The sequence below is a fragment of the Telmatherina bonti genome (genome assembly GCF_933228915.1).
Source record: "Telmatherina bonti genome assembly, chromosome: 13".
NCBI classification, from domain to species: domain Eukaryota; kingdom Metazoa; phylum Chordata; class Actinopteri; order Atheriniformes; family Telmatherinidae; genus Telmatherina; species Telmatherina bonti.
In genome coordinates, this window is record NC_136611.1 from 24,213,821 (window position 1) to 24,241,684 (window position 27,864).

At 38.7% G+C, this 27,864-nt stretch overlaps 1 protein-coding gene across 2 annotated transcripts; it reads right to left on the minus strand.

Annotated features, from left to right (window-relative positions):
• Positions 1–378: 378 nt before the first annotated feature.
• Positions 379–19,280, minus strand: aak1a (AP2 associated kinase 1a). 2 transcript variants are annotated; one of them, XM_079251109.1, is made up of 18 exons: positions 18,522–19,280; positions 15,234–15,352; positions 14,769–14,877; positions 14,342–14,484; positions 14,096–14,217; positions 13,945–14,026; positions 13,696–13,828; positions 13,468–13,571; positions 13,079–13,158; positions 12,839–12,996; positions 12,355–12,509; positions 10,993–11,180; positions 10,483–10,676; positions 10,328–10,396; positions 7,477–7,578; positions 6,816–6,986; positions 6,403–6,492; positions 379–2,682 (listed from the first exon to the last, which is right to left on the minus strand). In XM_079251109.1, the coding sequence occupies exons 1-18, from the start codon at positions 18,679–18,681 to the stop codon at positions 1,850–1,852; spliced, it is 3,012 nt and encodes a 1,003-aa protein (XP_079107235.1). In that variant the 5' UTR covers positions 18,682–19,280; the 3' UTR covers positions 379–1,849. The 2 variants fall into 2 exon arrangements, with proteins under 2 accessions (XP_079107235.1, XP_079107234.1); XM_079251108.1 differs by lacking the exons at positions 6,403–6,492; positions 6,816–6,986; positions 7,477–7,578.
• Positions 19,281–27,864: the final 8,584 nt, after the last annotated feature.

Genomic DNA, 27,864 nt, shown 5'->3' on the forward strand with positions numbered 1-27,864 from the left:
TTCTCCAACCATATTTTTTGGGTAACACATTTATGTTCAATGAATTTAACTGCTTCTAGACATTATATAGTCACAATTAGTTGATAAACTTTTAACTTTTACAATTTTCTCAAGACTCAAACTTCCATGTGGAGTTGGAGAATGAAAATGGAATATAAAACAAAATGTTAAAGTAGTGTGTCAGACTCATTAATATTAATTGTATTACTACTTACACAGTGCTGGACTGTTCAGTGCCTACATACAGACAAGGATTTCTCCTTGAAAAGCAGTGGACAAAAAAAAAAACAAAAAAAAACAAACAAAAAAAAAACGTTGCAAAACTTGATTCATTTAATAGTTTTATTCATTTTAAAATTACATACTTTTACAAGGCAGGCTGTGCAGCATAACAAGTATTTTGAGTGCTTTTTTGTCCAACAGTGTCATATGCTGCTTTTCCTCTGAACATTTGCTGTACTACAGCGCCTGAAATACACTTTATAGCCAGCAAAACACATTCTTAGGAGAACCCTGACTCTGTCAGTCTATGTGCAATCTTCATGTTTGCAGACCGGATGAGAAAATATATTTTAAAAGATTGTACACTTCAAAAGAAAGAAAAATGCAAGTTTTACCACTGTAGTAGAGAAATACAAAGTTTAAACTTTGGATTGAAACAGACTGCATCCCCCTTCCTAAAAGTGCAATGGTGGGAACCGATTAGTGTTCCATGATTTAAAGTACAAAGAATAAAATGGCAAATGGAAATAAATTAAAAAGATATGCCATCCATCAGACATGATTTATATGACAATCCCTGACTGGAACTGCTAATTGTATGAACTGTAGACGTATGATTCAATATATTTCCACTTCAGTTATTCTCACAGTTGGAATTCACAGAGATGTTTGCAACTGAGATGCAGCATGGTGATAGGTGTGCACTACAGAAACATATTTAGTGCTGAATGCAAGTGCACTTAAAGTATTTAAATGCAGCAGTTCTGTCAGGAGGGCACAAAAGGCAAAAGTTTTTTTTACATGTAGAAAGGAAGTACTCGATGAGTGTAAGGCTTTTTAGAAAACTCCATCTTCTACTTTTAAATAACTTAAGAACTACTTCAATGAATTTTCTGTGCTTATACAAGATTCGTACAAGACATGTAACAAACACTGAAATTCCATTTTTATCAGAGAACAGTGACCACAAACATGATACACAAACATTTTAGATGGAAACAAAGACTACATTTCATGTTAAAATTCTTATCCTTGAAATGTCTAGAAATATTATCCAGCTTCACAACAATCTATCAAACATAACGACCAAATGACCCAAAATTATTGAATTATGTGCTTCAAACACTTTTTCTTTTGTTTTGCAAAAAACCAAATAACCAGAACATTTCACTCTCCGACTGTGCTATTCAGTCTTCCCATGATTCAAGCTTCACCGAGCTTATGAGGCTGACTGTCTTCTCTGAAAACTGTCACGGTGGAGGAGTGAGGCATCACCAGATTACAGTTTCACAGTTAAGCTTATATGAAGAGGAAATTATTCTACTAAAGCTTCTGCCAACCTACTATATGAACTCCCTCACAAAGAAAAGCTGAGGTAGGCAGGAGAAATGACCACCACGTTGTCTTTATGTCAATGTATGCTAGAAGTATTAGGGACAATTGATTGGTTGAAAACTATGGTAAAATATGTGGAAAGAGTGGGAATTATGACCTAGGACTACAAGATCTAATCTGAACCAGAATGAGATCCATGCAGGTCTGCAGTCCAGCTGCAGCGCTGGTGACAGCATGCAGTATGCCTGTTGCAGTTTGCATAATCAAGTGGTGTTGTCTTCTGAGTGGGTGTTTAGGGTTTGTCCTGTGGGGCCTTCAAGTGAAAGGGCGCAGAGACAAAGGGGTCTACAGCATTCATGTCTAAGGTCCATGAAGGAAGAGGTCCAACAGGGAGTGATGCCTCACCAGCTTGCATGCTTACACTGGACGGCACTCTGTGAGCGGCTACAGGCGGCTGGGGTACTGGTCCCTCAAAGTGTCGGGAATATTTGGCCAAAGCTTGAGGGCGGAATGGTTGTTGGGCAACTTGTCCCAGCACTCCTTGATCCGAGGTTAGAGCCTGAGCTCCTCCTGCGGGAGTGTACGAGGTCTTTGGATGAGCTGCTGTGGGCTCCTTCTTTTTCCCAAAGGGAGCCTGCGAGAACACGTCAAAGTGCGGCTGAGCTACGAGGGGGCCATGTGGAAACGGAGCATTAGCAAACACGTCAGCTGCGTCCTCCTGTGTAATTAGAAAGGGGGCTTTAGAGAAAACATCTGGGGTAACGTCCTCTCCCCTGGCTGGCTCGGATGGATGTGAGGAATTAGTTTGAGGCAATGTGCTTGGTGTGGGCTGATGGAAGATGGCAGAGGGTGGTATAGGTACTGTGGTGGCGTGGAGAGACAGCTGAGATCCATGCTCTTCTTCATCCTCAGAGTCCAAAAGCAGAGGTCTAGAACCACTGCAATCAAGGGCTGCTACATTGCCCTCATCTGCTCCCACCTCCTGCTGCTCATCCTGATGGACTTTGTTCTCATCTTCATCACTGGAGTGTTCACAGCCTTCATTACTCAGAGACTTTTCCTCAACAGTTTCAGTCTCTTGTCCCTCTTCAATCACAGAGTAGCCATTCGTCTCCCCTCGCAGATCTGTACAAGAGAGCAGAGACAAATGTATAAACAAAACCCCTGGACGCTACAAATTTCATCAGTCAGAAGATTCTCGGTCATCTGTGGGTCCATTTGCCCATTTATCTACCAGACCAACAGTTGTGAAGTCTCACATGTGACATACGGACGACCAATAGATCATCTTTAAAAATCTTTACACTGCAGATCTATGAGAACGACCAAACGATGAAAAAACCAGAACAGGACTGCAGCAATACAAACATTAACTTTAAAAAAAAGAAAAAAAACTCAATCACACAGGACAAACAAGACTATCAGTTCTACAACCACAACATCAAACAGCCTTGTTTCCACAACTTAGCTGAAGCTGCAGTGTCCACAACTCAACCTACAACAGCATTGCCTGGTGTTAGGAGAAACGGTGACAGCAGTGTAACATTCTGTTAGAATAGGAGTCAGTGCTTCTGTGGAAACAAGGGGAAGTTTTTCACGGCGTTAAGTGAAAATAAAGGGACAGGTTTGCACAGATAAGCAGACAGATCAGTCTTACCTCAGCGGTGTCGGCAGCAGCTGTTAGCTGGCTGGCAGTTCTTGCGGGGATGTTAGTTGAAGCCATTAAAGTAAAACACCATTTTTTATGGTGCTTTTTGTTTTGTTTTACTTCTCAGGGGAGTTTTAACAAAATCATTCATCCATTTCATATTGCTTAGAGTTCATTTCTAATAAAATACACCCCCATGTGATTTACAGCCTGTTAATCAAATTAAAAGATAGCTACAGAGCTGCTGTTCAGAGAGGATTACCAAAACACAATACAATATGACCACTTTTGTAATTGCAATAACTGGAATAGCAGCAATCCATTTCTTAGTAAATTAAAAGTGTCAGGCCTACTGGTGCTTACTGACATGCAGGAAGCATAAAATCAGAAGACTAGAGCCTGACAACTGGAAGGACTGAACAAAAACATAATTTAAGTGTTAAAGTTTCTGGGGGGACAAAGGTAATGATTGCTTGATAAAACTTGCACGGTGTTGTAAAACTTGTGAGTTATAAGTAATTTAAAAAGTGCAGTCTGAGAAGGAAATACCAGAGTGGTTTAGTTTTGCATTTTAATTCCTTGTGTGGTCAGCTAATGAAGTTAGTCAAAATGAAATGAGCCAAAGACAATTTACATTCACATCACTGAGTTTCTTTCCAACCGTTTAAATGATTAAAAATAAAAGTACACACATTCAGGGTCCTGCTCTGAGACAAAAACATCTGCTGCCATGTCCAACATTTGGACTTTACCAGAGTTATTATTTCACTTGCCTCCATTTCAATCCAGTCAGCATGAAATATTTCAGTTCCACAAAGCAACACAAGTAAACTTTACTGCAAAGGCTACAAGTCTAGAGCATTCAGCACTGCAGTGTCTAATAAGAACATGACACTAAGATGAGATTGCATAGATAAATGCAAAGTTATTCATTGAATATTATTGTGGATAGAGAGGAAAAGAGGTACAATTTACCCATGCCACTTCTTAACAACATTTACACTTTTAAATACAGCTTTTTATACATGATCAACTATAGGTCCTTATAAATTTTATACATATTCCATTATGGTACTCTGCTTATACATTCACTGCTTATTACTGTCAGTAGCAGTAATCTTTAGTAACACCATGAGAAATAAAATACCTCTAAATATTACACATAAAAAAAATCTAAATTTACCAGTGTTGACGTGTTCAAAACTGAAAAAAAAAAAAAAGATTTTATGTACATTACCTGAGGCCCCCTTCCTTTCTTTCTTTTGCTGAAATGAATATAACTGGCTGGCTGATATGAAGGTGTGTAACAAGAAGGGATTGGTGAGATAAGCCTGATCTGAAAATCTGTCTTATCATTTCCAACCTGAACTAACTTAATGACCTAGACTGCACCTCCTTTAGGGTAATGGTGTACTGTGAATAATCTGCTCATTTGTACTGACCCTGAGAGCTGAACAACACATGGAAAATAGCATGATTACAAGAGCTCTCTTAGCTTTGGCATTGCTTCAGGTGAGATAATCAACTTTCCCTGCGCTCATCTAGACAGCGGGTAAAGAAATGAGAAATTTCACGCGTGCTTGAAAGATCTGAAAAGTCCCCATTCTCTTAATAATTTTATGAAGGAACATTGATAATGCTGACAGAAAATTTTTCACCATTGAGTCAAATTAGCCCGTAAGAACAGTGATTTCACTTGTTTCAGCATTTCAGAAAAGGATCATTACTGAGTTACAGGTCCAGTTTCTCAGATGAACGCTTGCTTCAGAAAGATGTATGAAGAAGTCATAAAGCTATAATAATACTCACTGATCTATATGGCAAAGCCAACACAGACTTGAACAGATGGTACTTCTAGACTATGTGCATCAAAATTATATTGACATTTTTAAGACAGCTCTCCTACAACAGTAAACCATCCCATGTAAGGAAATCTGCCATGCTGGCCAGAGCTGACATTTTGTCTTCAATGGTCCACAAACTGCTTCCATCAGTGCAGCAGTACAGCTCAGTGCTTCATTCAGGCTGCATCTGTGTTTGGTCAGTAGTTTAGTTCAAAGCTTTTTGGATCCAATCCCCCAAAAGTCCTACATTATTTTCAGTCTCCACTCTTTTATCAGACCCCTGACACACGTGACCATGCTGAGGGTGGCATGTTTTTTCATTGTTTCAACAAGTACACAGAGTGAACATGATGTAGCTGTGATCAAGCAGTGCATACGATGAGGGATGATCACCATGTACGTAATGATAGATATTAATGCAAGTATGAGGAAAGCATAAGGAGAACCATGGTGTAGCCAGGACAGAAGCAGACGATATGCTCAGGCATAAAACAAAAAGATCTTTTTACAGCGTGGAAATATCAACAGCCAGCATAGATGCATGAAACCAGCTTATCAGGCTACTAGAGATGGAGTTGAGGCCAAGGAGGCACACAAAGTGAAAGGTTCCACTGAACCGATCCATAGTGGCCCATTGTCTTTTCATAAGGTGCTACATTAAGTGCCTCTGCTTGAACATCTCTATCTTTTCACCCCACCCTATGCTCAGATTGCACACTGCCCCTTCGACCTCTCCCACCCCCTCTAGAGGTCGATGAGCTGATCCACCAGCAGAAGGGAGCGGGCCAAGTTGGGGATGCTGGACTCTGAACTGCCACTGTTGCTGCGCGAGTGACCATCTGAAACGTGGCAGAAAGAAAGAGAGAAAGAGATAGAGATGGACATGGAGGAGCCGAGGGAGATGGTGAAAGACAAGCAAAAAAAAAGGGTCATATTAACAGAGATTGTACGGAGAAATTAAGAGTGAAGAGATAATGAGGATGAAGGAAGATGATGGCAGAGCAGAAAGATGCATGAATAGGGGCAGAAAGACAAAGAGGCAGAGAGTGAGCTGGGATAGATTTTGTACAGCTGCATCATCATAGGGAGAGCAAGGGAATGTGCCTTTCTAACACGAGAAGATTTCCAAGAAAAAGACTAATCAAATCCTTAAAAGTGGAGAAGCACGGGCGGTCTAACATAAGGCTCGAAGGAAGGAAGGATGACTAATGTGAGAACAAGATGGGCCTTGATGTGACAAGCACACCCATTCAAGACTTCTCACATCAGCAATCGCAGGAACATGGCGTGGTGGCTAAACTGTCTGGGCTTCAGCAGGTGTGAATGCTCATCCCAGAATTTTCCCAGCCTTACCTTGGTTTGAGTTTTTGGAGATGAGCACAGGAATAGGATCAAACTCGTCATCATTGCCCTTCTCCCCACAGGACAAGAGGAAAGCAGAGTCTGTGGTGAAGGAAGAGGAAGTGAAGTAACGATGGAAGGGGGGAAGAAGTTAACTCAGTCAAAGAAGAGAGCAAATAAAGAAAGGAGGATGTAAGCAGATTAAGAACAAGTGGAGCCCGGGCAGCCGCAGAACTGAAAAGCCATTAATGTTACATGGCTTTTGCAAATGCGTCAAGGGTCTGTTTACACTTGCGTTTGATTACCTTATCACATGTGTGAGTTACTGTTTTCCCTCGTCAAACAGGCCCTCTAGTGTTGAGATTGGTCTTTGGTCTGTAATCGTGTGGCAAAACGCTCAGCACACATTACAGGGGAGGTCTTACCAGTAGAGGCTTGAACAGGTGGCAGCTCCTCCAGACAGGATCCAGAGCCACAGCCAGGGGGAGCAGAGGTGTAGGAAGAAGAGGAAGGGAGAGCAGAAACACACTGGTTTCCAGGAGAAGTGTGACAAAGCAGATCGCAACCCAGCAGAGAGTCCTCGCCAATGAGAGCGTCTGAGACAGAATGGAGCATAGCCAGGGGACAAGTGGTCACAGTAAAAAAAAAAAAAAAAAAAACCCAAAAAAAACTGTTAGTGCAAGAAGCATAGTTAGAAACACTGTTAGTAGAAAAACAGCTCATAGTATTACACGTACAAGCTCATCATAACCTCTATAAGTAGCGACAGACTTACACGATGGCCTTGGGTAAAATCAGATAGCATTGAAGAATGAAAAGTGAGGGAGAATTTAGGGAATGATTTGAGGCTTTGAAAGTGATACAAGTCCCAAGTGTTCACTGAACAGATAACCTTACACACTAATAAACCTTGGAAGATTATCTAATGTTCCAGTCAGAGCTAAAGGCCAAAATGACTTGTAACTACGATCTTATCTTTTAGTACAGCAGCATGATCAGTGGAAAAGACCATGACTTGATCTATAATCAATCAAATCCTGGAAGGACGTGTGATTAAATGCCCATTCTGTGGACCAGGATGCTAACCTGGCATGCTGGCAGGGAGGAGCTCTGGCTGGCCTGAATGTCGCTGGGCCTGAAGAGCTTCAAGACCAGGAATCAATGAATCCACACACACTTCTGCTTTTGCTACACAGAGACAGAGAGCAGAACAGCAAAGCGGTTGTTAGTAGTACATGAGAAAATGTCCTTTTGGTGGGACTAAAAGTGATGAAGGACATCTTTGCCTCTCAACAATACAGTCTGGCTTCCTGACCAGTTGAGAGGGAAAAGGAGGAAAAAGATGCCAACAAGTAGAGGAAGAATTTCTTGGTAAGTCAGAGGAACAGGAATAGATCATTACTGGAGCTCTCCAGACAACCAGAAGTTAGCAGAGGTTAAGGGGGTCAGGAAGTTGCAAAAGGATTTTAGGAGACATTAGTCCCTCAATGAGGGAAACAGAAAGAAAATGGAGAATGGGAATGGATTTCAAGCAGATGACAACAGATGGAGTGAAAAGACAAATGAGAAATCATTCTTCCAATCCAAGGCAAACCATAGCTAAAGCAATATGACATTCTCAGTATATGTTTTGGCAAAATCAACAAACCTAACTCCAAATAACACCTGTGTGAAAGTACTATGCTTTTTCATGACCAACATAGAGCCAATATACTACCAGCCAACATTATCTATGACAACATGACAGATACTTTGGCATATCCAGAAACATGAAGTTGTTTTCTTTTTCTCATTTTTTAATTCTTTGACAGTAGTAGTTACAAAGCAGAAAGACTCATCTCATGTTATTCAGACATTACAATACAATAAAGTTTTCCATTAGAGCTGTCATTTATTACAGTACTTTCAGTATTGTCGGCTGCGTATAGCAGAGGATTTGCCTCATTTGAGCAAATACTCATGTAGATGTCAGAAGTGTCTTCACTTGATGTTATTAATTACTTTCAGAGTAAATTAATATTCACATTTTTTAATGAAATCCTGAAATACTGTACTTTTACAAAAAAAAACCTACTTTCTAAGAATAGACATTGTCGTAAAATTGTTGAATCAGCTCTATTGAAAATATTCATAATCCAGAACAAATCATTTACATGAACATGTGCTGTATATATAGATGGATGGATGGATGGCTAGCTAGATAGTGTGGAAGGAAAAATAATGTCATTTTTGCAAGATTTGCTATTTAATCCATTTTTGTCCAACACACTCACACACTCTGAAACCGACCAGTGAAACCGCACCTCGTGCATTAAAACTACGACACCTGGCCTTTACCAGCAGAACTGTGGCACAAAACCATCCCTCAAGCTCAGTGAGTACAAACATCAACACTGACCATTTAGTTTCACAAATATCACTTCATTGCAACCAGTGCAACTCTTCACACCAGTCTCTGCAAACAATCTTTGTTAATCTGTCTTTACTGTCAATCATAAAACCATTTTATAAAATGCAGCACTGCCGTTATAACCAAGAAAAACAATATTGACTTTAAAATTCACTCCATGCACAAAATTAAGCAATGACTGCTGCTCATACTTACAAGAAAAATGCGTTGGGGCAAAATGGGAGGTGGAGGGAATCTTATGCAAGGAATGTGCTGGCTCAAAAAATGGCACAGCAGATGTGACCTCTTGAACTCTTCTCTACGGGAAAGAGGCCAAAACTGAGGAAACGTTTTCGAAGCTTTAGATTTAAAAAAAACAAAAACAAAAAAAACAAAAAATTATTTCTATCAGTCAATATCCAACATATGGAAGATTAAAATGCGTCACAGATTATATGTTTCTTGTTAATTAGGATAAGGCATCCCTTGTGCCGATCAGAGGGGAGTCCTCCTCCAGGAACAAAGGTCAAGACTTTAGATTCCTTTGTGTATCCTATTTGAGAGAGTGACACAGGGTGAGTCTAACAGAGCTTAGGCAGGACAAGAGAAGATTAACCACACCTTTATCCCAAAATAACCTCAAGATTTTTTATTCTTTCAGGAATATGCCAAACATTAGCAACACAAAGTAAGTAGCAATGCTAAAAGCATACACCTTCAGCAAATGCTACAATGCAATCCAATTCATACAAGGCGGGTCATCATTTTAACAAGACAGTGAGCTTAACTTTCTTTCATTCTTAGTGGCACTGGTGATCAGGCTCTCCCCGCAGTAATGCAATCCAATTAACAAAGGAGAATTTGTCCGCTGTGTTACCAGGCAACAGCGAAAGCACTGATCTGCAAATGAGATGCCATCTATCTGAAGCTAAGGTGTTTATTCATGGATGCTGACAGGAAGGCACTGTGAGGCTGCTTTCTATGTCAACAAGATAGGACGGTGTACAAACTCAAACCACAAAACTGGCACTCATAAAAGAATATATAGGTAGTGTGATATCCAGGACAGTACCTCAGCAAATACTGAACAGACTCGTTGGTTTTAAGGATATGTTTAGTGTGCATTTGTGAGCCCCAGGCCTGGGCCAATCAGACACTTGGTTTATTCTGAATTTTGATATCACAAGAAATTTACCTGGTGCATTAGAAAGCGAGAGGGCATTAAAAGTGTCCGGGACGGTCAACAATGCTGAACCTGTGCTCAAGATGTCTGCAGATCTTTCTGTTTAACATCGTACAGTGAATAGAAATGGAAAAGAATAAATGAAGCGATGTGAGGGTACGAGTTACAAGAAAAAGAAAGTGGATAGCAAACACAAAATGGAGGAAAATGACTAAACTTCATCTCTCCCATTATGGAAATTTTAAACCCAACTGAGACACACATTTACTTGAACACTCGCTGCATAGTGTCATTCAAGTTGCACAGAATTATAATATGCACAGAAATAAAAACAGCTCACTGAGAAGAATGAAACAATGCCTTACCTGGAAAAGGACTAAGCTCTGGAATGAGACTTTCACTGGATCCTGCGACTTTTTCTCCTGCTGCACCAGCTGTGCATAAAACATTGTTTGTTTTAGATCATACGGCCACAGTTTTTACTGATTCTGTATGTGTAAATATGCGGTGGACAACTTACTCTCAGCTAGCTTGGCAAAGTCTTTGTTGAGTAGCTCCTCTGCTGTTAGTTTAGAGAAGTTATCATCTCCGAATGGATTCCAGCTGGGCTGAGTGTTGGATGCAATAAATCCACATGAGGTGTCAGTGCCACCTTGATGATACACACTCTGCTGGGATGAGCAGGGGGAGCCAGAAGGAGTGGTACTTGCTGATCTGCAGTACAAAAATAGTTATGCTAAGAATGAACAGAGTGGAAAGCACGAAGCTCCTTTTATTTGCATACATTGGTAGGCCAATCTTTCTGCATTGGTCTACAAACATATGCAAATGAAAGCGAGTAAGCAGTTATTTAAAGACTGAACTGACTTATTTTTCTTAAGCTGCTGGTCCTTTGGGATGTAAAAGGGACGTTTGTCCTCTTTCCCCATTCTATCATATGAATGGACCATCTATTGGCCTTCCGGCTTCACTCTGTGCGATGAAAGGACAGTTCATTCTCAGCTAGCTGAAAGGAGTTAATTCTGCTCACTTGGACTTGTTGAGGCTGGCTTCAGCTGCGGCTGCCTGTAATAGCTGAGTGGACTTGCTGACTGGAACGCCAAACACGGCACTGTGGGTGATATCGCTCAGGATTCGTCTGTGGCCAGTCTTTGGGGCAATCTTTGGCGATGAGGGGGGTGTCAAGGAGCCAGCTTTGTGAATCACCCTGCCAGCAGTCTGTAATGAGAAAACGAAAGAAAGAGACTGAAGAAATGCAAGGCTCGTGACAGAAAGCATGCCATATACTAAACAAATCTTCTATACTAATAGAAAATAAGATATAGAAGACCACATGAAATCAAATGGAAAAGAAAATATTCAATAGACTATTGTGTGAAAGCATTTAAATCACTCATGGAAAAAGAAAGGGAGTAGACTGAAAACACATGCAGCAGAAAGAGAGAAGTAAATTCAATGACAATGTTGAAATAAAGACTGATATAGATAATTTCTAGAAGGTTTTAACATGCATATCCATGGACCACTCCTGTTTTTCCACTGCCCTATAAGAAGAAAGGAATATAAAAAAAAAAAATCTGGGTGTGATTCGTTAGACACAAGGTAATAATCAGCCTCAATCCTAAGAGCCGCAGACAGCAACAGGAGTACGATGTTACCACAACCTCTAGGTCAGCTGCTGGACCAGTGACTGTGGATTCAGGGATGGGAGTGAGATGAGATGGTGCTGTTTCATGGAGTATATGTTGCTGTTGTTGTTGCAGGGTAGTAACTGGATGAACAGGTTTAGCTCTGGACAGCAGCAGAGAAGACCCTTGAGAAGCTGTTTGTTGGTGGACGTTCTGTAGTTGATGCTACATTAAAATACCATACAGCCATATAAGAGCAAGTTCCAGTGACAAAACTGTGCCCCAAGAAAAATAACATTTTGCCAAGATTTTCTGCTCATGAACAGGTGGACATCACATGTGGAAGCTGCACACGAACCTCACAAACCTAAAAAATGGTTTGTAATACTGAATTTGACTTAAAAAAAAACAAATAACATTTAACTGAATCTCAATGCATTTTGACAAAAAAAACCTTAAAGATTAGACTTGGACCAGCCGAGCTCAGGATAAATCACAGGATTAATTTTTAATGAATAAATTCATGGAGTTAAACTACTGACTGATACTGTATGATAACACCTGCTATGTGGTACTGTACTTTCTATAACCCAAGCAGATAAATTGGACAATGTTATGGATGTAATATCTATGAAAAGAAACAAATTGCTTAAAATGACATGTTGAGAGAGAACTATGAATGAAAAATATGATATATGAGATTAAACAACGAGTAATTCAGCTTAACAGTATGTCAGTGGTTAAGTCAGTGGTGGGATTCCTACCTGCTGGCCACTCTGTGGGCTTAAGAAGGGTGAGACTTGTTGCTGCTTAAAGAGCTGCTGATGCTGAGGTGTATGCTGTGGCTGGGTGTTGGCCATCTGTGCTGGCTGTGGAGCAGCCTGTGCAGAGGGAACCTGGTGAGCAGGTTGGACGGCAGCTGAAGGTGGGGGAGAGGGGAGAAAACACATGATGGACACCGCATGGAGGTTTTAAAGAAATTTTTATGTAGCGAACACATAGTTGTCACGATGTGTCACATAGAGACATGTTGTAGCTTTTTCATACTTAATTTTCACAGGGGAAAGGGTATAAGATTAAAAACAAAAAGTATGAGGCTGAGCTGCTATGAGTTATGCAGCATTTGGCCACAATCTATTCAGGCTTTACTAAATAACAAGAGAAGGGTAGGTGTGTCAGAAGCTGGATAGCAAGTAAGGTTTTTGAGTAAAGTACGGTGGGCATAAATGTCAGTTTTACAAGTTATACCTATGGTCAGTGGTGTGCCAGTGGTCACATTGGGCCTTTTGCGTGGGGTAAGAGCTGGCTGGATGGGGAGAATGCCTGATATTGGCTGTGGTTGGCCAGCTTTAGGCCGTTGTCGAGGTGCAATTGAAGTTTCAGTAGTTGGTACTGGATCTGTGAGTCTGAAGGGGACAAAAAAGAACAACAAAGTAGAGGCAACGTTTGTTATAACTACAACTCTCAGCTAATTTACCTCCTACTTACCTAGCTTTGGTTTGACTCTTTTTGGCTACTGCTTCACTGGCTCTGATAGGTTCAGGAAGTTTTGCAGGAATGGGTGAATTCTACAACAACAGACAATTTAGCTGTTTTTTTTTTGTTTTTTTTAGATTTCTTAAAATGAACAAGAAACAAGTGTCACATCTGCACTCCATCATCAATGTGCATCTTCCATTAGCACATAAAGCATGAAAACATCACAAAAGTAAGACAGCGCAACTGATTTCTAGTTTAAAAATGTCCTGGATTACAGTTTCTCTGAAAAACAAAGTGACAACTGAAACCACCAAAGGAAAACTATACTTTCCTATTTTTTCTAAAAGATCTTTTCTTTTATAACTAAACGACTTATAACTTGTGAAAACATTTCTTACATGGACATTTAGGACGGGACACTCTCTTCGAGCCAGTTTAAAGGCAAAGTAGGATACTTGGTAAATGTCTGGTCTGTTATCTGGGTCAGGTTCCAGCATGTATCCTGAGACACAATTAAAAAAACAGGAAATATAAAATTATAGTCATACATATGGAAATCTACAGGCAAACATAAATTCAAACATGCATAATGGTTATATAAGACAGAGACAAACAAGGTTACTCACTAATCAGACAGTGCATTTCCTTGGAGTAGCGGGAATTGTCTGGGATGGTAAAGCTGCCATCACAAATAGCTACTTGACTCTCACCGAAAGGAAGTGTGAAGAAGCACAGCTTATAGAGTAGACAACCTAAGGCCTTTACAAACATAAAAACAGGGTAATTATTTATTTCTGAATCATTGTGATTGTGAATTAATTCAGTCCTGAAGTTAAAATTCTGTTAACTAAGATTAAATGTCTCCTAAATCTCACCCAAATATCTGCTTTTGTTGTGATGACTTGCCCACCATACAGGTTGACCATCTCTGGAGCTCGGTATGACAGGGTGGTGTATCTGAAGAAGCACACACATGAGCCTCTGAACATTACAAGGGAGAGAGGAGACAGTTAATTTTAAACTCACTTTTTTATCTCCTCCTCCACAACTGCAACCCCGTCAGTCTGAGGGTTTTGGAAGCGGTTTGTGGCACTTCCAAAGTCACAAAGTACGTAGTGTCCTCGATCGTGCAAAAGAATATTTTCTACCTAAATAAGGTACACAAAAGAAGAATAATTAGAGAGAGTGTCACAATAAATGACAACAAGGGAAATTATTTACTTATTTGCACTGAGTAAGATGAAGCACATAAAGAAAATAAGCCAAACTCACCTTAAGATCTCGATGGATGATGGGAGTCTTGCACTGATGGAGGCGACTGACAGCTTCACACGTGTCACAAAAGATCTGCAAAACCTCGGCTTCAGTGAAGCCGGTCTGTAACCGTTGATTCATTAAGTTTACAACCTGTCCACCTACGTACACAATTAGGGAATAAAAAGTCAGTGCAGAGTACAGAACCAATAAACACACATCATCCCTACTTGACGAAGTTATCAAGAAAAATGTTCATCTAAAAACCCCACCTACTCTTTTTAAGTATTTGCCTGAATCTCTGAAGTACAGAAAAACTTCCTGTTTAAACAAACAGGCAACATGGTCTATTGAACATGACTACTGTCACATTTACTTTAAACAGGAATCAGGATAATGTAAGCAGCTGAGGGTAATGATGCTCTAAACTTAGAGAAGGAATTACCTCGACAGAAGTCCATTAAGATTAAGACTTCCCACACATCTCCATTTCCAACTGGATTTATGCTGGAATCCAGGAAACCAACTATGTTTTTGTTGCCCACTAGGTCTCTCTGTGTAAACAAGGAAAAAGAAAGCAAAAAAAAAAAAAAATCAAAGTGGTGGCAAAAATATTTAAAGCGTACAGCTTGCAAAGCATAAAATACATTTACAGTTCTAACTGTTCAGTTTCTTTTTGTTTTATTAAAATCTTGAAATAATAGAAACAAACATCCACCATTAGTCATGCAGGGTGTGGCTCCAGGAACTGGACATTTTCAGAGTTAAGGCCTGCCGTTAAGAAATGTACAGGGCTCAGCCGTTAGCTACAAATGCCACAAATCTGACTCACAAAATAAGAAATAATCCTCTTTTAAAATGCAGTTTCCAAGCAGTTTTAAGTAGTCTGCAGTTATCAGTTCTTACTCACCATAATCTGTATCTCAAGTTCGCAGATCTGCAGGTCGTGTTCATTGTTGACGTACATTCTTTTCAGTGCACAACGTTGACCTTGATGAGTGCGCACCAGAAAAACTATAGCAAAACCTCCTGCAAATACAGAGAAAGACACAAAAATACCAAAATCAATTAAATAAAATAATCTTAAAAAGTAATTATGATCTTAAAGCATCTTACCTCAATTAAATTTTCAAAAATCGAGTCAGATGATTCAATTCAGGAACTTGCCTCTTTTTCACATATTTATGTCATATTATTGTTGAAAAATATGTAAAGCTTTAAGTGAATACTGTATGTGACCGGTGAATATTTGACTTGCACGTGCACTTTTAATAAAAGCTTTGAACAACACTGCATGAGTCAGCTGTTGCAAGAAGGAGGGAAAAAAACTAACACAGGAAAGTCAGAATTAATCATCCCACCTTAGTTTACAGTGATGCTGACACAAACGAAAACTACAAGATGACTGGACATTTCCACAGTAACCAAAACAACCACACAAAAAATAAAACAAACACATGATAAACTTCTTCTACAGAAATGGACAGCATAAAAAGTTTTGATATTATAAAGTTAAACTATGGACTTCATTGTCTCCTGCCTGTAATGAGTTGGATATAAAAAGACCTCTCCGAGTTCAGTTTAGTTTCCCTACTTTGATGAGAAGTAGAGGGCATGAAACAGCTTTTGTAGTATAAATCTCATTTCTACGTCAGCTCCTCTGCTAGCTGTTTTTCTCACACTGTTCGTGATAATGCCATGCACCACACTGACTCATCCAGCTGGCATCACTAAGCCAAGGACACTTCCATGTGAACAGACTGGCCGATGGTTGTCAACAACTACACAGGGTTACCTTACAGAAATGTGTACAATTAAAAAACTGACATAATGCAAGGCAAAAGCAATAAATATTTTAATTATTCAACTTATTGTGATCTATATGAGACAGAGAGGAAGTGATTCACAATGAATAATACACTCCAAACCAACGCTTGCAATCACAAATACTCACCACAAAAAAATAAATAAATATAATAAAGAATGGCTGAGCAGTGAACTGAGTAAATGGTGTTGTCATACTAGTAAGGGAATCACCTAAGACTTGAGTTATGAAGTTCAGTTAAAACACAAATAGCTAATGCCAAATAATTCAGAATACAGAGCATAGGGTAACCTCATGCATGTGTGCATGTGTGTGTGTTTGTGTGTGTGTATGAGCCATCAGAGTTAGGACAGCTGAGCCACTGCTGTCTTGCACAATCTAATCTGACATGCATGTGAGAAATTAGAGGGATTAACAGACTTCTTAAGGAACTTTTAGCAAAGGTCTTCAATCTGAGTAGACGGTGTGGCCAAATGACTTAGCCACATCTACAAATAGCCACTGCCTATTGACGTAACTGGTTGTCGGGACTGTACCAGTCCCACTCATGTACACACTTAAGCAAATGCTTATAAAATGGAATTAGATCCTGCGTTAAACTCCAGGCTTTTATAACTTATCTCTGACATTTTGCACCAGAATTTGTCTCCATCATATTAGTTCTTACATAATTACAATAGTGACTTTGGACTAATACACATCACATGTCTTTACAACTACTATGATGTTTACAAACAAGTCCACGGTGCTGAAATGACAGCCACAAATAGCACCACAGATTTACTGTGCTCAAAATAAATCTAACATGAACTGTCCAGTCTTAGGATGGGTTTTTGCCCCTTCCCACAAGGACAATTATTGCTTAAGAAAGAGAAAATGATGACAAACACGCATGTGGCAGCAGAAACTGCATACTAATGTCACCAGCTGTAACTTAATACTGACCATGAAAGAGATACCATTGATAGAAAATGAAGAAAGCAGTGTCAAGGAAATTCCTGGGACAACTGGCTGACAATTGTGACAGAACTCTGCACAAGACCCGAAATAGAAACCTTAAAAAAAATGGTGTGGTTCAAAGCATGGTTCTTTAGATTTAAGCTACAAAAGCCAGTAAAGAATGTCCCTCGGGCTGATTTTGTCAGTTTTTCATTAAATATCTCTGTACTACAGCCAACAATTGTACTAGACATTATGATTCACACCCTGTAATTAAATTATCTAAATATTCAAAATAGATCTTATTACACCAAAGACACTGACATGGTCCAAGCAATAAAACATTATTTGTGGGGGATTTATGACATGCACCTTCTGAAAAATGTAAATGTATATTATTACTTCATGCCAATCACGGAAACTCTTCTTTATAGGTTTGTGTTTACATGTAAAATTAGCTCATTTTACACATAGTTTTAATTGACGTGTCAATATAATATATTTCTCATTCATAAAGGTAGTGTATGGCCCAACAGGTGAGGCCCATCCACAGGATAGTACTGATAAATTAATCAGTCTTTTTTCATTTATTATTTAGTCACAGGCGCTGTTAGCTTACAGAGCACAGAAGACTCATTGCACAGACAAATGACCATGGGAAGTGTCCTCCTGCTTTAGTATCGCCTGGTTAACAGTGTTTTAAACTAGACAACCTTTGAAATTACACAGCCACAGCATATAAACAACTTCTATGCAATGAATTGTGTAAATAAATAATTTGTTTAAAAGGAATAACTTATTATGTTTAGGAAAAACAGAGCAATATTGTTTGCAATATTGTCTCTGTATGAGACCATGTCATCTGGCCATTTTTGGTAGCAGCATATTCATATGCCAATTCCTAAATCGTCAGCACCTCTGAAAACCACACCGGCTTTGTCTCTCTGTACATATCAAGACATATGACTCAGCACAGCTCCTGTCCTGTGGAAAATCAAGTTATGCCATGCTCTGCCCAGCCCTCGGGCAAACAGAGTAATGTATAGAGGGAATAATCTGAACATATGATAACTGTCTGAAACACCTACTTGTAAGTGTTCAGACTAATTTGACTTTATCCCACAGTCATAATTATTGCAGAGCATGTCATGACAAACAACTAAGCAGACAAAGAGTTGTGACTAGCTAGCTAGTGAAAGCTGAAACTTGTTCTTATTCTTGTGACAGAAACTCTGATCAATGTCGCCTCAAAACCAACAGATGAGCCTATAGTGTAATACAGTACAGTGTGGCGTTACAAGAGCTGGGCCAAAAGCAAAATAAAAGCAGGCCCAACCAGTAAACTAATGATACTCGACTATTTATCTTTCTGGAGCACTTCAGGAGACGTGTGAAGAGTGTGCAATCCACTGGAAGGAGAGCCAAGTAGTTCACCTTCTGCAACAATTTCCTCGACGGTCACTTGATGTCGTCCAATACTGAAGACCCGTCCGATGAAACTGCCACCGCAGCCGGAACCCGCAGTTCCTCCCCCGGCACCAGAACCAGGCCCAGAGCCCGCGAACTCACGACGAGAATCAAAAAATTTCTTCATTTCCCCAGATGTTATCCAAAGTAGGCCGATGTCCAAAATCTTTTAGTGCCAAACGATTGTAGTGGGTTATAATTAGTCCCCAATCACCAGTAGTCTGTGTGACTTCAACAGCTATTATCACATAAGTATATCTTTTTTTTTTAATTATTATTTAATTTAACTATTTAAGCACTGGGGTAGCTTTAAGCTCAAGTCTAGCTAAACTACTTGGACCTCAAAATATCACAAATACTACTGCCTGACGCTTCTAGACTAACTCATAATTTAAACAGGCGGAGTCAAATGCTACCGAGAAGTCGCCGTTTTCCTCTCTAAACCGGGATAACATTGGCTGACTAAGTTATCCAGGCTGTGAGCTTAAAAATCTTCTATTAGCACTTAGCTTACGCGGCTAGCTAGCAAGCTAAGCAGCAAAGTGACAGCTGTCAGTCGACAGACTGCCAGTCAGGTAGGTCCTTGGTGTCCAGTGCAGCTTATTACTCATCTCCACTGTTTTTCTTCTGCTCGAAATGATATTTTTCTTTTACGTCCCAGGCCGGTTTGTATCATAGAGATCTCCACTGTTTGTGCGTCCAGCGGCAGAAAGCTGGTCCACTCCACTCTAGGTTAACTTAACGACAGGGCTAATGTGGCTACAGGCTAGGTAGACGCTAATGTGAGGAGAGTCACCCCCCCCCCCCCAGCTCCCCTCAGAGGCTTCCGTCCGGCTCAACAACGTTTCATTTCATTGGTCAAATAAACAATAACAAATTAATATTCACTCACTTGGTTTGTACCAGATTCATTTTTGCAAAATTACACAGATGTGTGTCTGTATGCAAAATTTGTTTTATTTTCCTTTATATAGATTTAGGACAGAATAGAAAAATAATTGTTGTTATGCTTAAAGAAAATGATAAAAACTTGTTGATTTCCAAGTTTGTGACAAAGATCTGCACTTATAATTTTTTTAAAGCTCTATTTGCATCTGTTTTTAATTGGTAAACAAAGCCCCTAACTAACAAACCAAACAAACTAACAAACAAAATCTAAAACACATGTCAATGTAACAGATGGCACACTAGGCTTTGTATTCAGATATTTTGAAAAAAATGTTTAAAGAAGTGGGAAATTGCATTATTTATTTATTCATTCATTCATTTACTTTTAATGTCTCACAGTTCACCTAACATTGAATGGAAATAAATTCCTGTACCTCAGGTTTTTAATCTTTTGAAGATTTCAGATGACTCCTTTCCCAAGACAAAGTCCACCCAACAGTGGTTAGTCTTTGGTGGATTCTTGCCATGTTTGTGGCCAAAATGAGCAAATGGTTCTGTTCTGTTCCTATTTTATTAAGATTTTTCCCCACATCCTGCTGTCACCATTTGCATAATTGTGAAAGAAATATGCATGTTTAGCCATGGAAAATGTTGGCACTTAAGCACGATAGCTATGTTAGGGCTTGTCATCAAAACTACTGATATCAACAGAATTAGGGGGAAAAAGAAAAAACAAACAAAACATGGATGACTTAATGTGAAAATGTTGTAACCTATGATTGCCAAAGTCTTATTTTAAGGTGTTGTAGGCAATGATGACTTAGATAATTATGCTAAGATGGTCGAGACTTGCAGGATAAACCTTTACTGGATTACCACTTTGTAATACTAGATCACTCCACTTACTGTCGCTTCTAAAATCAATAACAGAAAAAAAGAAGTAAGAGCTAGACTTGGTTTCCTTCAAACAGGTTGAATAGTTTTTTTTTCCTGAGAAGTCCAGAGTTAATATGTATTGTTTACAGAGCAGAGGGGATGTTGTTTGAATGAGAGTGGGAGTTTTGTTTAATTGTCATAATAATATTTAGTTCTGTTGGCATCAAAAGATAGATCAGATTTGAGTCTAATTAAACAGCTTGTGTGCAAAATTAGATGCTGTTTTATTTTCATTTGATGTTACTTTTTCTGTTTTCTTTCTTCATATTTGTTCACATTATCAGTTTCTGCATTCTAACATAAACTAGTTGTGTTTGAGCAGATATGCTTTATTTGGTGAACTTTTGTGACATGCAATTTTGACCTGTTTTTCATTTTGCTGTATTTATTTCCTCTTATTTTCCTTTGCATTGTTAGATATGATTAGGAAGCTTAATAAAATATAAAAAATCAAGTAATTTTCATTTTATTGCATGAGTTGTAATTTACAGACATCCCTGGTGATTTGCAGTTGCCGGTTTGTCCGTAAAGTTAAACCATATTTGCCAACTGAGGGGTATTTGTTGTTCAGTCAAAATAGAATTTTTGTTTTTAATGTCTGAATTTTTCAAATAAAAGTTAGGATGTGGGAATTTTTCCTCCAGGGGTCACTGTTTCATCAGAAATAAACGAACCCTGTAGCCTTGCGGTTTCTAAACTTTGAGGACCCTTCATGGGAACACTAAAAACCCATGGTAAAACCATGGTTGGTTTTACTCTTTAAACCAAAAGCAAAGCAAAATTCTCACAGTAAATAATGTAGTCTGCCCTGTTCTTTGATAAAGCCAAACAGAAATTAACCAAAATCAGCATTACTTTTTCTCTTAAATTATGGACAATGTCTGGACAGTAATAATAATTGGTCTGGATGTTAAAAGCCTCAGGAACCCCCTGCACTCTTAGTTACTCCTATTGGGGGGTCCCAGACCCCAGATTGTATTTTTTTTCATCTTACACCTTTTCATAAACTTGACAAAGGTTGATACAAGTCCAATATTTAGTGTTCATTCTTCATTGCAGTAGAGGATGTGATGACATTCTTCCAATAACAAATTTGGCACAAACCATCATATGCCAGTTGTTTCGTTCTTACCAACAAGTTGTTTTTGTCATTTCTGCTGTCAAGAGCAACATCTCTTTTTGTTGTTATGTGCCAATATTACCCATTGACAGTGGAGGTGCAAGTATGCATACTTTTTGTTTGCATAATCCAATAAATTATGTCCAGCACAGTTAACACATTGGAAATAACGTAGCTATTTAGCCATCAAACCATTTCTGTTGCTGCTCATAGTGCTGTGGTGACAAATGACAATGCTCTGGCCAATTGTCTGTTTTATGCCAGATCTCTGCTGATCTAAGGGCTAAAAGTAAACACACTCTTTTCTCATACTACATAGTCCCCTTAGAGCCAAAGCATCCTTGCAGTTGATTGTGTGGATTTAGAGCAATCATAACATGTATATACCAGCAACAGAGTCTAATGGTGTCCATGAGCTGAGCAGAGCAGTGTTAGAAATGGATTTGCCTCTGTGAACTTTGACATCCAACGGTTTGTGTGGTTTGCTGGATCTAATGTATTATTAATGTGGCGAGTGTAGAGGGGAGGACTGAGTCCAACAACGCCAACTAGGGGATTTTACCCTAGTAATTTACCAACCACACAGCTTCGATAAAGCCCTAGACAGCAATTGTGGGTTGCAAAATAAAATACAATATTTCACAAAAAAAATCTCTAAGTCCATAACTAAAAACAGACACCTATAAAAGCCTAATATTGTGCAGCCTGGAGATTAAGGGAGAGCAACCTGCCAACTCAAAACAGAATTAAACATGCGACTGGATCCAGAGACAGACTGAGGAGCAGGCACATCTGCCCAACTATAAGGCCCTCTGATTAGCCTTAATGGCTTACACGTGGTGGATACAGATTGGTGTGGAAAGGTGAAGCCTTCCTCACCACATTAGGAAATGTCAAACACTTCAGTCTTATTGTTCTGAAGTGAAAAAAACAATGCTTACTACATATTTACAATCCCCTCCTGTAAAATCTCAATTTGTTAATGATTGGAAGCTGTGTGTGGTTTTGATAATCTTTAAGAAAAATTAATTAATAAATTTCAACACCATTATCTTTACATATAAAAACCACTTTTTTGATGTGTAAAGTTTCCCCTTTGCTTACTCCTTATCAGCTCCAGCAGTTTTTCAATAAATAGATTTACATTTACACTTTGAGCCCATCTTCACTTAAACCAAGTCCTCTCTGATTAAATTTATTGAATTGGTTTAGTCTCATTACACCGCAAGCTTTAGCCTGAAATGCTCTTCAGCAAAATGAACACCCACACACACACACACACACACACACACACACACACTCACACACACAAAATGAAACCACTTACCATTAATGACATGGTCTGACCTTTATTGTTCCTTGATACCAGGTAGCTATTTTCATCTAGATGGCCTTTCTCTGAGCTTGAAATGACCTTTCATTATCATTCTTACAGTAATATCTAATTGGACGTATGTTCATTGTGTATTGTCTGACTGCCAAAACTTTAAGTCACAGCTAAGTGTTAGAAATGCATTAACTGTTTCCTTTTATTCCCATTATAACACCAGCTCTGACAGAATATGAAAAGCATCACATGGCCTTGATCTAACACTTCATGCATATGTGTTGTTGGATTTAATGGGCATGTGTCATGCCGATGTAATCTAGAGGATGTGTCCAAACCTTTGACTGACGTGTATATATGTAAGACCTACACAGGAAAACATAGCATGACCATTCTCACAACAGTTGATCAGTAACACTCCAACCAGCATCCAAGTTTCATGAAGCTTGATAAAAACAGAACATAGTATTCACGAGAGAAGTCTGCAAATGAAATCCTAACCAAACAGCTGGATTCCAGTTCCTGATATGCAGTAGTTTGTTTTCAAAAAACAAATCTCAAATGATTGCAAGAAGAGGTGCTGTCAGATTCCCTCCTGTCTGCGGGCTTGTTTTGGCTTGAACTGCTGTTATGGAGGGCTGATTATTAGGCTTTTGGGGTGTGTGAGACAGAATGTAACCACACATGAGAGCAGGACTACCCTCTTCCACTCGAGCAGCAGAAACACCACACATCTGGATCTCATCCCCCTGTTAACGAAAGCCAATCATCACATACCTGAGCAAACACTCTTGACTTTTTGGGGCGCAACAATGGTGAGATTCAAGCCTTAATTATTGCACCCATTTGTCAGAGGTGTAAAGATTTCCATAGACATTATCCAAATATGGATGTTATAAGGACTTTAGACCGTGAAAGTCGTCCAGGTATATTTTGAAAGAAATCTGACTCCATTATAAATACTGAGGCTGTGCGGAAAAGTGCACCTTGAATGTCACAGGAAAAATGTCTAAAAAGAACAAATGGATCATATTCTTTCTCCTGTTGCCAGGTCTAGGTCATGGTTCGGTTCATATAACAATGCATTTACTCACTGTCATCACACTTCATCTTTCAGACTTCTCCCCCAACCTTCCCAAAAGCTGCATGTTTGCTTCAACTCCTGACTGGTATCATAGGAACTTTGAATGCTTCAAATATTTTAGCAGCATGGATGTTAGGTTTTAGCGCTATAGATGTGGGTGTTATAACACTTTTATTATAATCCTCCCAACCTTTTGTTCATTCTGCTTCTTTCTTATATTTACTTATTTTCTCCCAAATTGGTTATTTAAAAAAAAGAGTGAGAGAAAACAGCTTTTCTTCTGGTATTTTGTCTTTGGCTGGGATTCATACAAGCCTCCTGCCTTAAACTTCTTTAATTGAAGTATCTAATAAAAGATGAAATCCATGACTAAACACAGACATCCATTCAATTGTCAGGAACAAAATATGCGGATTAATACAAAGCCGTTGTCATGACCCACGTGGTCGGTCATGACAGAAATAAAGGAAGGACACACTGTCTATGACAAATATGTATTTAATGAAGATAATTAAACTCTGAAAAAGAAAATAAGTGTGTGCAGTGTGTAAAAATGGAAGTCAGTGGTGTCAAATGGCTGTGAGAAGTGTCTGAAAAACAAACCAAACTGTGGGAAAGAGAGAGAGAGAGAGAAGGAAGCCCGGAGCCTTTATAGCAGATGCACTATGGCCTGGTGCTCTGATGAACAGGAGCCACCCATAGTAGACCCACCTACCTATAGACGGAAAAAAAAAGAAAAAAGAGTTAAGGCAAGTCCATTACACCGAAGACATGACAACAAGAGATGCCTCAAATATAAAGCCAGCTGTTTGAAAAGCAACAAATTCTAAAATCTGAATCTTCACACTAGCTGGACAGAAGATTTTCCACAAGAATTATGTATACTGGTCACAGCTACAGACGGACACAAATTCAGCAAACCAATGGCAAACACAGTTGTCATTTTTCCTGTCTGTTTTGAGCTCACAGAAATACTTTAGACTAGGCTGGGAAACTCTGTGAAACTCTCAACTTTCTCAAAAGACCTTGGAGCCAAGTCCTCTGATTGAAAATTTAAAGTGTGTATTGCAGAGTTGCACCTCTACCTGGAAAAAAATAATAAATTCTGGTTAAAAATAAATTCTGTTCCTCTCAAGGAAAACAAGTTTATAGGAAACTTGATCTTTTCAACTTTCTCCGAATCCTAGAAGAAGCCTTTCTATATGCTTGAAGCTGGACAACTTGGTGAAAAATCCACAATAAGACTACTCTGCCTTTCCCCTCTCTCCTCTCTGTCAGATTAAAACATGGCCTTGGGCAATGCTGGACCCTCTAACTTGGTTGTCCTTTCTGATTTAATACCCAATATAATATCCTCTTCATTCCAAACATTTTTACATACTTGCAATATTAGTACAGCAGGTAAAGCATTCATGTTGTCGTCTCACAACCTATTTTTCACAACCAAAACAAGAGAAGGGGGTGATCAAATATGTCAGTCAAATATGTTCTGGAAAACAGAGGAAACTGGAAAGGCTATTTGAAGATGCTGAATTAAAATCTGCATGTCACCTGCTGTCTAGGAAAATACTGATTGGCTGTGTGGTGTGTGTGGCACATGCTCCTTCCCAAAGGATGTGATGACAAGCCACCACCATGTCAATGACAGACAATGCATTGTTCTCAAATTGGAGTGGCGGCAGGTGTGCTAACTTTGAGAGCACGATGTTGATGGCCATGGTGACAAACAGTCGACCTGCCTGGAACAATCATGCTATCTGATGGAACTTGTTGCAGCTGGTACAACAGTGCAAAAAAAAAGATAAATCTAATCTCTGACTCTCTGATGGAGTTTAAAGTTGTAGTATCAGTGAATGTTTGTTTGCTAAGAGCTAGGCTTGAAGTCCAGCTGTACTTTTCACCCATGCAGTTTTAAATTTTGACAATATGAAATGTCATTTTCTTTAAAAGATAACTCATGTTTGTTAAAATGTTTTGCATCACTTAATGGCTATGGATCTCCTCTTCTCATTAGCATCTCTTATCAGCCCACCCAGCCAACAGTAATCAGTAAAGATCAGTGGAGGCAGGAAGAGAGAGGGATGAAGGGAAGAGGCGATGGGTAAACTTCCTGTGGAATGCGGCTCATTCTCCTGCAAAGGGTGGAGTGCGTCTTACCGACAGAAGAGGGGAGCATTTAACCCTGTTTCTTCTTTTTAATTATTTGTAGTCACAGAACACTAAGTGAGAATGCTTCCTTGTGTTAGTAAACAGAGACAGTGGTTTTGGAAGATAAGAGTTTTGTTCAGGAATGAGGAAATGACTGAGTGAATCAGTAGGTATGTAACTCTTTTGTAACTACAGCAACAAAAAGTGTAATGACTTGTATGTCGTGTCAGACGATTGGATCTTGTTTATGTAATGCAAATGTTTTATGTCATATTCAAAAAGGAGAGTGGACTATAGCTAAAGCAGCAGTAAATGTTTCAATTACATATGATTTTCAGTATATATTTATCCTTTTATAAATATATATATATATATATATATATATATATATATATATATATATATATATATATATATATATATATATATATATATATATATATATATATATATATATATATATATATTTGTGTGTGTGAGTGCTTGTGTATATATATATATATATATATATATATATATATATATATATATGTGTGTATATAATATAATCTGTTTGTGTGAAACTTTGTATTTTCTAGAAGTGAAGGAGGATTATTTGCTATTCTGTTCTTTCAATTGTGCTCCAAAAAAGTTTTCTTTTTTTTATTTTTAATTTTGCATTCCTTAAAGTTTAAAGCACTCCTTACATGATTGATGTGCAGTTAAACAAAGGCAAGTTTTACATGTTCAGAGTTGTTTGTATGTCCAAAGAAAATAAGGCTTTCTTTTAGATCTAAAGATCTGTTTATGATCAAATGTGTCACATGGTGATGTAATTTAGGAAAGGAGGAAAAGTCTGTACTTCAAATGAGGCGTCTCAGACAGTTCCGGAGCAGTGCCTTTGGCGCTGACTTTGGACCTTGGACTTTGCAAAGGTACAGATTTCCTGTATGAACTAAAGGGTGTCTAACAAACCAAAGGTAAAGGAAAACCTGAAAAAAAAAATGTTTCTTTTACTTAATTATAGTTACAGTGCAAATCTCTTTCACTTTTCAGAAATTTGCTTCCATATCCTGTGTACATAATTTAAATGTTTACTTAAATCCAATGTCATTACAGATATTATCTATTTGTTAAATGCACATCTCATCAGAGATACACATTTGCTTTTATCATCTCATCCGAGAGCTGGTCAAAAACAGCTCACAAGCAGATTATTTCTCATTTCATAATCACAAGCTTCAGATTTCCATCTCTGAGAACAAACAGTCATTATTGAAAAAAATCTTTCACACATGTTTGAATCTGTATCAAATAAAAGTCTTAGAAGCAAATCAACCAAAAAAAAAAAAACAAACTCTTAGTAATAAGAAATTTATGTCTATGTGTGGAGTATAAAAAAGAAGAGGCAACATGTAGCATTTAATATGGTTCCAGTATTGTGGTTATTTAGTTGTGATAACAAAAAGAAGACACATGAACTCTTGGCACTGACTATAACAGAAACTTTCAATAGTTTTGATTGCACTGGTTGGCTTTTTCACCATTTCAAAACTACTTTCTGAAGAGGGAAATAAAGCCGCTTGTTCCCCGGAGTGAAGAAAATAGAAATCCTTACCACTTTCATCCTCCCTTCTGGCACAACAGGCTACATTCATCACATGCACAACAAAACCCTGGCGGACTGTTATTTCACACTGAAGAGAGTGAGGTCCTGTGATTTTAAACCCTCGACATTGAGTCGAGCAGTAAAAATGGACATGTTGATGGTGACACACAGTTCATGAGTGATATGCGCCATAGCAGGTTTGGACAACCAGCTGTCTGC

Coding starts and splice junctions, on each gene's coding strand:
- aak1a (XM_079251109.1), bottom strand. CDS start 18,681: ATGAAGAAATTTTTTGATTCTCGTCGTGAGTTCGCGGGCTCTGGGCCT. Junction 14,878..15,233: donor AACTTGAGATACAGATTATG/GTGAGTAAGAAC, acceptor TTGTTTACACAG/AGAGACCTAGTGGGCAACAA. Junction 14,027..14,095: donor GTGGAGGAGGAGATAAAAAA/GTGAGTTTAAAA, acceptor GTGCTTCTTCAG/ATACACCACCCTGTCATACC.